The sequence below is a fragment of the Hirundo rustica genome, chromosome 6, assembly GCF_015227805.2.
Source record: "Hirundo rustica isolate bHirRus1 chromosome 6, bHirRus1.pri.v3, whole genome shotgun sequence".
In the NCBI taxonomy this organism is placed as follows: Eukaryota; Metazoa; Chordata; class Aves; order Passeriformes; family Hirundinidae; genus Hirundo; species Hirundo rustica.
The window spans coordinates 4,779,443-4,792,134 of NC_053455.1; the positions used below are offsets into that span (position 1 = coordinate 4,779,443).

Genomic DNA, 12,692 nt, shown 5'->3' on the forward strand with positions numbered 1-12,692 from the left:
TTTTTTTCTTTTTTTTCCCCTTCAGCATCTGCATTCCACCCTCTCCGCCTCTTTCCACCACATGCCCATTGAAAACCTAATTGCAGATCCTTTGCTGCAATTAGTCTGCATGCTGCTGCGAAGTTCACTTCATTGTGGCTTTTTTTGACTGGTTTACACACACAGGCTTTGAAGCAACGGCTCAGCAGGGCTTTGATCCCACTGCCCATGCCATGGTCAGCATCCCAGTGCAAGGACTTCCATGTTCTCTTTTGCTTTCCACTCTTCCCTCTCCTTACACCCTCACCTCTGCCTGCCTGGATTTTATTTTTTTCCCCCCAGATTCTTCACTTTTGCTCCCGGTTTGGATGTGCTGGTCTGTATAAGCAGCATTTGGCTTTAAACTGACAGAGGGCAGGTTTAGATTAGTAATTAGGAAGAAATTCTTCCCTGGGAGGGTGTGAGGCACAGGTTGCCCAGAGAAGCCGTGGATGCTCCATCCCTGGCAGTGTTCCAGGCGGGGTTGGACGGGCCTTGGAGCAGCCAGGTCTGCTGGAGGTGTCCTTGGCTATGGCACGGGGGGGGGGTGGGTTGGAACGAGGTGGTCTTTAATATCCCAACTCAAACAGTTCTGCGATTCTATAACAACAACAACAACAACAATAATAATAATAAATAGTAATTCTGTCATGGCTCCGTGATGGCCCGTGACTACGCCGTGCAGGGCTCCGAAGGTCACCCCAGAGGATGGGAATTTTTGGGAAGCTCAGCGGTTTGCACTCCCGCATCCCTCACCTTCCCGCACCCCGCCGCGGCGAGCGGTCGACAGAGGTGAGAGGATGAGAAGGAAGAAGATGACGAGCAGAGCGACCACGGGCGTGGAGCCCCGGCCGGGCGGGGATGAAGGCGGGCGGGAAGGAGGGATGAAGGAGGGATGGAGGAGGGATGGAGGAGGGATGGAGGCGGGCGGTGGGCGGGCGCGGGGCGGTGGCAGCCGGGGAGGCAGCCGGGCGCCCGGCGGACCATTCGCGACCGGCGGCGGCGGCGGCGGCATCGGCGCGGGTCTCGGCGCGGTGCCCCCGCGGGCAGGGCTGGCAGCGGCGGCCGCCCCCTCCCCGGCGATGAAGGCGAGCCCCGTGGCGAGCGCCGCGGCGGCGGCGGGGCCGGGGCAGGCGGCGGGGGGACCCGCGGGGGCGCCGCGGGAGCCCGATGCGCGCTGGAGGGAGAAGGGAGAAGCGGAGGCGGAGAGGCAGCGCACCCGGGAGCGGCTGGAGGCCACGCTGGCCGGGCTGGGCGAGCTGGAGTACCTGAGACAGAGGCAGGAGCTGCTGGTGAAGAGCCTCCTGCTGCGGCGGCCGGCGGGAGCGGGGCCCGGGGCGCAGGGCGGCCGCGGGGAGCCGCAGGGAGAGGGGCCGCCGCCGCGCAGCCTGGAGGAGAAGTTCCTGGAGGAGAACATCCTCCTCCTGAGGAGGCAGCTGGTGAGCGGGGGCGGGGGGCGCCGCGGGATGCGGGTGCGGATCGCCCGGGGATGCGGGCGCGGAGCGCCGCGGGATGCGGGTGGGGAACTCCGGGGATGCGGGTGCGGAGCGCCCGGAGATGCGGGCGTGGAGCGCCGCGGGATGCGGGTGGGGAACGCCGGGGATGCGGGTGGGGAACGCCGGGGATGCGGGCGTGGAGCGCCCGGGGATGCGGGTGGGGAACGCCGGGGATGCGGGTGGGGAACGCCGGGGATGCGGGCGCGGAGCGCCCGGGTTGCGGGCGGGGAGCACCCAGGGATGTGCGCCTTCTCGGTGCCCCCGTGCCGGTGAGACCCGCGGGTCCTGCCCTCCGAGAGGCGAGGATGGAGCTGGGGACCCCCGCGGGCAGCACCCCCGCCCCGCTGTCACCCGGCACGGCGCGCAGCTGGGGCGGCGGGCCGGTGACAGCTCGGAGGCGGACGGGTCGTGCCGGCGATGTGCCGGTGGCCGCACATTTCCCTTCGGGTCCCGGAGCCAGGCCGGCGGTCCCACTTCCATTCATGGCAAGAGAGGCGCCGCCGTTGCCATGAATGGAAGTTGGGAGCCGGCTCCCGGGTCCCAGCCCCGAGAGGAGGCAGCGGGCGTTCGGACACCGGCAGGATCGGGCCCGTGGAGTAGGGATGCTTTTGTTGGAGTACGCGCTTTGGAGCTGCTGTGGGAAGAGATGGAGGGCGGCATGAAGCGGCGGATCATTTTTCAATGAAAATAGCATACAGCTGTGCCTGGCGCTCTTTGTGCGCGGCTCAGCATTTGCTTTCACCCAGGGAGAAGTTGGATTGCGTGATTTATTTCGCTGATTTTTTTTCTTTTCCCCACCCCCCGTTTTTCCTATTTATTTTTTTTCCCCCTTTTCTCATTACCCTTTGATTTATTTAGGTTAGGGTTAGTTCTCTTCTAAAAAGATAAAAATAAATTCTTTTTGTTTTTCTGCTGAGAAGGAGCTGGCTGTCGGCCGAGAGCCGGAGTGAAGGACCACGGAATCATTACTCAAAAAAAAAAAAAAAAAAAAAAAAGTCAGGGATTTGTGGTAGCACTTTAATTTGTGCACTTGACATTGCCGATTGGAACCAGATGCGGTGCCGGCTGGGGGAGGGGGCGCTGGTGGCAGTAGGTGGCGCAGCGAAGTCATCCCTTGAACCCATCACCTCCGCCAGCCTGGCTGCCAGCCAGCCTCTGCTCCCGCAGGAATGGGGGAGAAGGCTTGGGATCACCCCTTTGGTTCTCCAAAGGATGGCCTCAAACACCAGCACATCTTCAGCCAGTTCAGTGCTTTCAGCATTTGCTCTCTCTTTGCCCAAGGCCAGGCTGGACAGGGCTCTGAGCACCTGGTCTAGTGGAAGGTGTCCCTGCCCATGGCAAGGAGGTTGGAACGAGATGATCTTTAGGGTTCCTTCTGACCCAAACCATTCTGTGAATCTATGATTCTATGACTGGTCCACTCCACGGAAAAGATTATCCTGGATTTAATGGGTTTAGAACTAGTCCAGCTATGAGCATCAAAACTCATTGCCACGAATGTGTCAGAGCACCCCTGGGTGCCAGTCAGATGATGCACTCGAAGAAACAAAAGTAGGTGAACCTTCCTCCTGCCTCCTCCACTTTCCCCAAAGCCAGAGCAATTAAAGGGTATGAAGCTGAACAGATGATGGATAAGCATCATTGTAATGCACAGAGGGAAACTGATTGCGTTGACCGCGGGTTAATGAGTGCCTTGCAAAATAATTTCTTATTGCTTATTTTATGCCATCAAATTACCTTCATAAATAGCCTTAAAATTCATCTCGCAGCAATTTCGTGCAATTATAATGGGAGAAGAGGAAGAATTACTCTTCCTTCCTGCTGCACTGCAAAACTAATAAAAGGGCTGCGATCCCAGCCCTGGGAATCTCGCTCTCTGGATGGTGGACTCTAAGCTCATAACGTGCAGCAGAACAAGGCGGTTCCCACACCACAGGCGCTTGTTGGGAGAGCTGTTTGGTGCCATTGTGTGAGCAGATGTGATCTTTGAGTAACACCAGTGTGGTGGGGAACGTGCCCTGCTAGGCTGGCACGGCCGTCCTTGCCCGTTCCACGTGCACAGGTCTGGTTTGGCCGTGTCACACAATCCAGCTTTGTTCTTACAGCTGTGGTCAGCACAGCCTGTTGGTCTTCCTGAACTGTGGAACATGCTCCTCATGCAGAACTGGCTGGAACAGGCTGGGATGAAGTGCCTGCATAATTTTTTTCACTTAAGTATTTATCCAGAGCATCTGTCTAAAATGTCAGGGCTTCGTTTGGTTTTTACATAAGAGAATATCGACAAGGTGTTTCACAAGGCTTAGAGAAGTCTGCTGGTCCTTGGGACCCCCTTCACATCTGCCCCATGGAAGGAGCTGATGTTCTTTGTCCTCTTCTTTTGCAGAACTGCTTGAGGAGGAGGGACGCTGGGTTATTAAATCAGCTGCAAGAGCTGGATAAGCAAATAAGTGATCTCCGCCTGGATGTGGAAAAAACGACAGATGAACACCTGGAGACAGACAGTCGTCCAAGTTCAGGTAAGGGCAAAATGCAGCCTCCCTTGGGTCCTGGAAGTGAACTGGCTGTAGATTTTAGTGCTGGAGTTTTCAGTACTGCAGCAGTAAATGTCTACATCTCGTTCACACTCTGATAATTAATTCCTACTATCAGAGTTCACTGACCACTGGAAAGGCTGCTGGCTGCTTCTTTCAGAGAAGCATTTCAAGCTTAATTAGATTTTTAGTGTTGGAGGCATTTGTTTTTCTCAAGGCCACCCTCCCATTAGTTCGAAAAGTTCTAATTGTCCTGTATATAAGGGAGGAGGCTGAAGGAAAAATAGTGAAAGAAAGCACCATCATCAGGAGGAAGTTATCCAAAGTGGTCATACAGTCAGAAAAGGGCATGGAATCAAAGAAGTTAACACCCCATATATTGAATTTCATCTCATTCTAACTGTGTTTAAGTAAGTGGTATTTAACTATGGGGAGCCTTTCCTAGAGGCCTCCAGACTTATTCTGAACACACTAAAAAGTGGAGAATCCTCCAACTTGCAATTCTTAAAGCCATTGCTAATTTCTAGTCTGAATCTGACTTGTTCCAGCAACTGATATTTTTATATCCTTTTCTCCCCTGAAGAAAGGTCTTTTCTAATCCCCAGCTTTTTCCTCCTCTTGGAGGTGCTATACATTATAATTCCTGGCTTTTATTTGATGAGCTAAACAGGTCAAGTTCTTGAAGTCATTCATTTTAAGGCATTTTTCCAAGCTCCTAAATAGCTTGGTGGCCTCTTTCCAATTTTTTAGCTTTGTTTTAAGCATGCTGGATTCCAGGACTGGGCTCACCGTTCCAGTGTTTCTTACCAGGGCCATGTCAGACTGCTGAAGTCATTTCCCTGCTGCTCTTCATTAGCCTCTCTCTACATCCAGCAATCTCATTAGCTATTTTTGCCTTATCATTAAGCTTGATTGAGCTGCTTTTCCATGCTGACTAAGCCCTTTCCAGGATTATTGTTTTCCAGGATGCATCCCCATTCTGTAGGCATGCTCTGAATTCCTTAGTCCTAAATGAACGATTTTATTTTTTGGTTGTGGTGTGTAATTTTTCCTTGAGTGGTCCCAGTTTACCAGAAAATTAAATTTGATGCACCTGCACGTTATTTACCATTTTGCTTCTTTCCTGTCATCCACAAATATTATATTTAGATCCAGAACTTTGAGGAAAGTAATGGATAGCATTGGGCCCAACACTTTTATAGTTAAGAAATAGTTGGAGAGTCTGTCTTGGAAGTATAACACTCTATTAAACGAGAGAGCTGCCAAACACAGCCTGGATCCTTGTTGCTAAAATCTGAAAATCCTTGTAAATGTTAGAACCCCAACCCTAGTAAAGTTAAAAAAAAAAAATTCCGTATACTAAGATAAGTTTTGCTGGTTTAAGTGCTTTACTTTTAAACAAAGTAAATTCATGGCAATAAGGATATTACGAAATTGTTGGCTGTTTTTGGGGTGACTGAATGAAATCCCATAACTACTTGTGTTAGGGTAAGCCAACTCAAACACCAGCTTGACTGCCTTTCTAGGGACGCAAATAGTAACTTCGTGTAGACATAACTAATATAAATCCAAACTCTTATTTTTATAGGGTTTTATGAGCTGAGTGATGGAGCTTCTGGATCGCTTTCCAATTCATCTAACTCTGTCTTCAGTGAGTGTTTATCCAGTTGCCATTCTAGCACTTGCTTTTGCAGCCCTTTGGAGGCAACACTGAATATCTCAGATGGACGCCCTAAATCTGCAGGTATAGTAAAAGCAGGTCGAATACATCATACTCCAGGAGGTGGCTTTGGCTTTGGAAATACTGCCTCAGGAGTACCTGGGTTGGATTAACCCTTCTTCCTTTCATGTGCCATATTACGCTCTGAAAAGATCCCAGTGCCTCTCATGGATGTGGGTCACGAGGCAGGAGTGTTTGCCCTCCACTGACCCAGCTTTGCACGTGAATATGTCACTCCAAAAACCCATGAAAATGGCATTTGAAGCTCTGACAGCTGCTCTACCCAGCAGAGGGCAGTGGTACCTGTACACAGAAACACATCAGTCAGCTGATTTCTCTTTCTTTTAGAAAAGCATTTTTAGTGAATTGCAATAATTAACAACAGTTCTTAGCCATGTCACCGTTAAAGCCACAGAGTAAGGAGCTGGCTACAGGTTTTTGGGGGTCAGGGAACACGTGTTTAGCCGTCATTTTGTCAATTCTGATGGTCCTCGACCCCCAGTGAGCATGGTGAGGTGTGTCCTGCATTTATATACTGTAGACAAATAGACATCGTGAACAGGGCAGGTACATTTTGTCTCTTTGGCAGAGAGCTCTGAACTTTCCTTGGACACCAGTGTGAAGATGCAAGCCTTGATTTGTGGGATGGCTCCATAGGAAGGCCTCCTCTCTTCTCCAGAAAAGACTCTTCAAGAGGATTGTTGTGGTCAAGTGTTGTTGACTGCAGACATTTTCAAAAGCTTTAGCTCATTCGGGGTTAGGGAGGATGATTCCAACCACAGTATTTCCAATTTGCATACTGTTCTTTAAGGTTAACTTATAGTGATTTGTTGTGAATCCAAGGACAGAGTAATTCATGCTGTTCCGTTTCTGAACTGGGAAAATACAGCCTGGGATACATTCATTCTGAGATGCTGACAAGTCCTCTAAGTTTTCCTGTGAGCAGCTTGAGGTAATTTAATGCTCCCTGTTGTAAGGTATACATGATCTTCATGGGCCATACTTAAAAAAACAAACAAAAAAAAAAGCCCACACAAGGATTTCCAGCTGATTGCATTGCTGGTTTTTTCTGTATACAACATGAAAACCTAAACCTCTCATTATTCATACAGTCTCACTTCCAGGGATGAAATTTCACAAACTGACAATTTCCGGTCAACATTCCTTGAAGCCAACATTTAGGAAATGCAGGAAAACTGAGAGGTGATCTGAAGGAAATTAACCTCCCTGTTCTTCCTCTCCTGCTCACAGGGAACTTCATCTCTATCAGCAAATTTCATCAGTGCCCATGAGACCTCTTTGAAATAAGCCTTAGATAAGTGATGAGCACTGAGCATTCCAATTGGAGTACCCTGGCTGAAGTTTCCAGCCCAAGGGCAGAAAACAGGACTGGCAGAGGATCATTTAGATTGTACCCCTACCCAAGAAGACAAGGGCAATTTAAGCTTAAAAAAATAATAATAATCTTGGGTGCTTGGGTGGAAGCCCTGCTCTTAAGGTTGCTTACCTCTCTAGTAAGCTCCTTAGCCATTAAATCTGACTCATACATCTTGAAATGCACTGGATTTCTCTGGCAGAACTCTCTTTGCAGAGCCAAGGCTAGGATGTCAGCTGGATTGACCTGCACTCCTTGTATTTGTGTGAAAACATTTTCCCATTCTTTAACCCCTTATCACTCAAAAGGAGCATCTGTTATTACTATTAGCGTTGCTATAAATATTATGATATAAATAGTGGTAACAATAATAAAAACAATAATAAAATTAGGTCTGGATTTTTTTTCCTGACCCAAGAGATGCTTGAAAGAATCCAGAAGTGGAACTTGTCAATAAGCTACAAGAATTAATTGTTCTCTTGTCTGTATTTTTTTATGCTTTCTCTTTGGATTTAAAATTCATATGTGCTGAGGCCTGCAAAGAGTTTCACAGGTGACTGTGTAACATATAAGAGGCCCTTGCAGACTTCTGAGTGGCTTGAAAGGAAGATAGGAAGATCTTAACAACCTGGGCACAGGTTTGAAACCGATGTACATGTTCTCATTAGGGCTGCCTATTTTTATTGTTTCATCCATGTGGTTCGTAGTGGAGTAAATCCCATGTAGACGCAGTGACAGGGAGACCCCCAGAAGGATAGTGCTGCTTTTTATATTGCTTGGACAGCACCCCTGGCTGCAAAATTGCTGCTGCTGTAGTTAAAGCTTTGCATTGTGCGCATAGAGGGACCGGCGTCCTTGGCAGCACATTAAAAACGTAGCACAGCTGTCCCTGGCAGGCTCTCTAAACTCTTCTAAAATGCCTTTCAGATCTCATAGGCTGGATGGACTATAATAAGGAAGGCCAGCATGAGGACCAGACCGCAGGCTCTGTCTGTCGCTCTTTATCCACACCGCACTCAAATTCCCTCGATGTCGTTGCAGATGTTCATCCCAAGTACCAGTGCGATCTGGTGTCTAAAAACGGGAACGACATCTACCGCTACCCCAGCCCGCTCCACGCCGTGGCTGTGCAGAGCCCCATGTTCCTTCTCCCCGTGACTGAGAACCCCCAGCGAGAAGAGGAGAGGCTCGCTTGCGATATGAGCGACGTTTGCACCCCTTCCGAAACGGACTCGGGACAATCCGCCAACGCCTTCCCCCCGCAGAGCTCCTGGCCGGCTCCGTGCCCTTCCGCCAGCAAGAGGATAGACAGCTACATCTTAAGCCTGGTTCAGAAAAAGACTCACGCAGTAAGGACTAACAAACCCCGGACGAGTCTCAACGCCGATGCCACCAAAGGGATCTTGAGGCACGGCAGCATGTGCGTCCGGCCGCCGGCAGCAATGGTGGCCCACGGCAACGTGGTCAACCTGAAGAGCTCCAAGCCGGTGTGTTTGCCTCCCGGTGGGGCGCCCGCTCCGGACCACACGGCTCCCTCCCCGTTAAAGCAGAGGCCGAGGGAGCCGGCTGGGGAGCAGCTGGAGAGTAGGAAGGCCCCTTTGCCGGCAGCTTTCCCACCAGGCTCAACAGCGGAACTCCAGAGCAAACACCTGCCACGGGGCGTCAAACCGGCACCGCCGGAGCTGGGCCGCAACGCCACGGCCACAGCCGGGGATGCGCCCAAGGAGAACGGCCAGCTCTTTGCTGCGGCTCCCAAAGAGACTCCAGGGAAGCCGGTGGTGCTGCAGCCAGAGAGCAGGGTCAGCCAGCCTCCCAAAAAGATCCTGTTGAAGAACAGCTTGCAGGCAGCTCGCTCCGCATCACCAGCAGTCGAGGAGAGACCCGCGCTGGATTTCAAAAGCGAGGGCTCTTCCTCGCAGAGCCTGGATGATGGGCTGCTAGTGAATGCCCAGTACATCCCGGCCCAGCAGCAAAGCATGAAGCTTCACAAAGGCACCCGGAATGTCAAGATTTTGAAAAGCTCTGCCTTGAAACACAGGTCCCACCTTGCCAACGGGGTGGAAAACAGCTCACAGACCTTGCGGGAGAAAGCCAAACTGGTCGGCAAGAAGTGCCGCTTTCCTGAGGAGTTGGATACAAATAAGAAACTGAAAAAGCCCTCGTCGCGGGGGAAGAGAGGCAGCGGCTTGCCGATGGAGCTGAGCCTCCCGGGCCGGCAGGCTGGCCTGCACAGATCCGCCCTCCGCTCCCATGGGCACGGCCGGGAGGTTGTGGTGGCCAAGCCCAAACACAAGCGTGCCGACTACCGCCGCTGGAAGTCCTCGGCGGAGATCTCCTACGAGGAGGCCCTGCGGAGGGCGAGGAGGAACCGGCGGGAGGGCGTGGGGGTCTACTCACAGGTGCCGCTGCCCTATGTCAGCCCCTACGCCTACGTGGCCAGCGACTCGGAGTACTCTGCCGAGTGCGAGTCCTTGTTCCACTCCACCGTGGTGGACACGAGCGAGGACGAGCAGAGCAACTACACCACAAACTGCTTTGGAGACAGCGAGTCAAGCCTGAGCGAGGTGGAGTTTGTAGGGGAGAGCACGACCACCAGCGACTCTGATGAGAGCGGGGGCCTGATTTGGTCCCAGTTTGTCCAGACGCTCCCCATCCAGACAGTCACGGCGCCGGAGCTGCATGAAAATGCGGCCAAGGCCTTTGTCAAAATCAAAGCCTCCCATAACCTCAAGAAGAAGATCCTCCGCTTTCGGTCAGGCTCCCTGAAGCTCATGACGACCGTCTAGTGAGGTGACTTGGTGGAATGTATCTGCTTCTGCTTTCGGAAGCAAGGTGCTTTTTTTTGTACATATTTCCACAGATTTTTTTTTTTTTTTAAACAAATATTTAAAACTTAAGGTAAATTATGTCACTTGTCTTCAGAACTTGGGTGGATACTAGTGCCTTTTATGTGGAAATAAAAGACCGTTACACTTGTTCAAAAAAACCCAACAACACAGCACTGCCATTTCAGTGGTGAACAGCCTCCAGCGCGTGGTGTCAGAAGGCTTTGAGAAAAGGCTAGAAGGTTTCTGGGAATGGATTTTCCTTGCCTAGTTTTTCCAGTTCTGGGTCTTATACAGGATATCAACAGCTTAAGGTCATAAGTTTTTAGGGAATATAAGGGGAGGGAGTGAGGGTGGTTCTTCATGTTTTTGCTTGTCCCTCTCTGCCGCTGCTGTTGCCACATCTTGAACTTTTTCCTTCTGGTACTCTGGTCTGTTTTTTTTTTTCCTTTTCTTATTAATCCTCTTCTTGAAACTCACTCCTGTCCTCCCCCAGCCTTCCCCCACCAGGAAAGGGCTCCTGTTCAATCTGTCTCCGAGGTTAAGTTGCCTTCCCTGGAGTGCACTCTGCTCCAGCCTCCTGGGAGTCCCGCTGCGGACGGCGGTGGTGTCCAGAGTAAGCTGCAGCTGGAGCAGCTGACCAAGGCTTAGTAACTTCATTATATTGTGTAAAACTGCTTTTGAAAAAAGAAAAAAAAACCATATGCATGTCACGTGCATGAGTATCAGTAGTTTTAATATTCCTGTTGATGTCCAATTTACTGTACATCATCAATGGCTGTTTTTATATATATATATCATTGTGTAAATTAATATAACACATCATATGCTGTAATAAACAGTCTGTTTTAATACTTTTTAAAGTTTGTTACATTGGTGCAGACCCAGTCAGTGCTTTTATATTGGTGTTGTCACCACTGATATGACCTGTTAACATTCCTTACATTTAGCCATGCAGGAAACAGGGCAAGTTTAAAATTCTGCTGTGGATGTGACTTGTGCTTTGAGGGAATTGGCTTGTCACAACTCCTCTTGTTCTTCTTGTAGCTTGCATTTTTCCAAGGGCGAGGTGGGATTTAGGAGCTCAGAGGCATCTTCAGGTTGCTGCTGATGGGCAGCTCACATTTCAGAGCAGATGGAAGTATAATATTCATCCTGCTCCTCTGTCTGGGTGCTTGCAGACTTTGGCTGGTACAACACGGGAGCAGATGGTTGGTTTCTGTAATCAAATCGATCTGTGTCCCCATGGAACATCCAGGAAGTAAATCCCCAAGAGCTGTGTGCTCTGGGAGTTGGGCTGGGTGGAGGAGAGCATAGGCTGCCTGTCCATGGTGTCCTCTGTAGCTTTGGCTCTGTTACAGCCCCAGCAGGGTCATGGAAGGTGACGATTGGCTCACCCACTGGTCTCTTGTCTCAGGTTCTCCCTATGGGGCTGGAGGGGAGTCTGGCTGCGAAGGAGAAAGGATCCCTCCACAGGCAGCACTGCTTCCATTCACAACAAAAGCTTTGGAGCTGCCTGGTGGGAAGGTTGGAGGTTTTGGGAAGGTTGAGCTGGTTTCTGTGGGCTCACCTGCTTTGGCATCTACGAAGCAGTGGACAAACAACTACAGTAGGTGCTGTGGCTGGTGCAGATTTCAGGGATACGTGTGCAGCCTGTCCATTCCATAGCAGGGTCTGAGCAGAGCTTTCCTTTGTGGTTCCTCTGTGTCCTTCCTGCCATCACCCACCTGAAGGGCAGAGCATTTTTTTCCCCCAGGTTTCCTTGTCTCAGAAATGTAGGAAGGAAAGATCCACTCAGAATTAAACATCTCAGGGAGCAGCTTCTGAGACAGTGGGATGATTTTTCCTAAGAGGCACCTTTTATTTTTTAATCTGCAGTGTAGTAAATTCCTATTTATAACATCTCATATTATTCTTTTCCTATTTGTTGTGTGGTTTAATCTGTTCTTTTTTAAGGAGTTGAAAATCAGTTTCTGTAAGGATTTTGCAGTGCCTCACCAGGCAGTGGGTTCAGTGACCCAGAAAATCCTTGCACTTCCACCTCCCATGAAACAGCAAAAGCTGTAACTCCCCTTATCTGCTCATCACTCTCCTATTACTTTATATGTGGAAAGGCAGCCTGTATATATACATATGTATGTATCTATGTATGTATAAAAAAATTATATATTGGTTTAGAATAATTCATCCTGAAATTGTTGGACAAAGGCTTCCACTACAGAGAGGAAAGAGAAGTAATGCTCGTTGTTAAATATGGCATAACTAAGGCCGAGCAACAGCTTAAAGCCATCCCATTAATAACTGATGGGTGCTATATCAAACAAAGGGAACGTCTTGTGGAAGATGGTAGTTTCTTTCCTAGAGTATCTTTTAATCATAATCTCTCTTTGAGTGAGAAAAATGTGTGCAAATCCCTGTAAATCTCCTCAAAGGTGTAGCAGAGCAGCAGAGAGAATCCTCAGCCATGCACTCTCTCTGGCTGTAAAGGAGCTGCTGGTGGAAAGACAAACCAAAGCCCAGTGGCACTGGGATGATGAGTTTTTAATTGCAGTGCTATAGCAGATTGCCTTGTATCGAGTGAGGGAGGCTGGCTTTCAAAAGTGAGCTGCTGAATGGTTTCTTTTCAGATAATTGAGTAAAAAAAGAAAATAAAATAGCTGCATAAATATCTCTAAGACTGTATCAGCTGCAGCGACTGTCTTCTGCAGTTCTCTTGTTGAATAACTT

General features: G+C 49.9%; 1 protein-coding gene across 1 annotated transcript; it reads left to right on the forward strand.

Moving 5' to 3' along the window:
• Positions 1-1,083: 1,083 nt before the first annotated feature.
• On the forward strand, positions 1,084-10,118 carry DACT1 (dishevelled binding antagonist of beta catenin 1). Its single transcript, XM_040068730.1, has 4 exons — positions 1,084-1,457; positions 3,898-4,030; positions 5,634-5,789; positions 8,068-10,118. The coding sequence occupies exons 1-4, from the start codon at positions 1,101-1,103 to the stop codon at positions 9,924-9,926; spliced, it is 2,505 nt and encodes an 834-aa protein (XP_039924664.1). The 5' UTR covers positions 1,084-1,100; the 3' UTR covers positions 9,927-10,118.
• The last annotated feature ends 2,574 nt before the right edge of the window (positions 10,119-12,692 follow it).

Coding starts and splice junctions, on each gene's coding strand:
- DACT1 (XM_040068730.1), top strand. CDS start 1,101: ATGAAGGCGAGCCCCGTGGCGAGCGCCGCGGCGGCGGCGGGGCCGGGG. Junction 1,458..3,897: donor TCCTCCTGAGGAGGCAGCTG/GTGAGCGGGGGC, acceptor CTTCTTTTGCAG/AACTGCTTGAGGAGGAGGGA. Junction 5,790..8,067: donor TGGACGCCCTAAATCTGCAG/GTATAGTAAAAG, acceptor AATGCCTTTCAG/ATCTCATAGGCTGGATGGAC.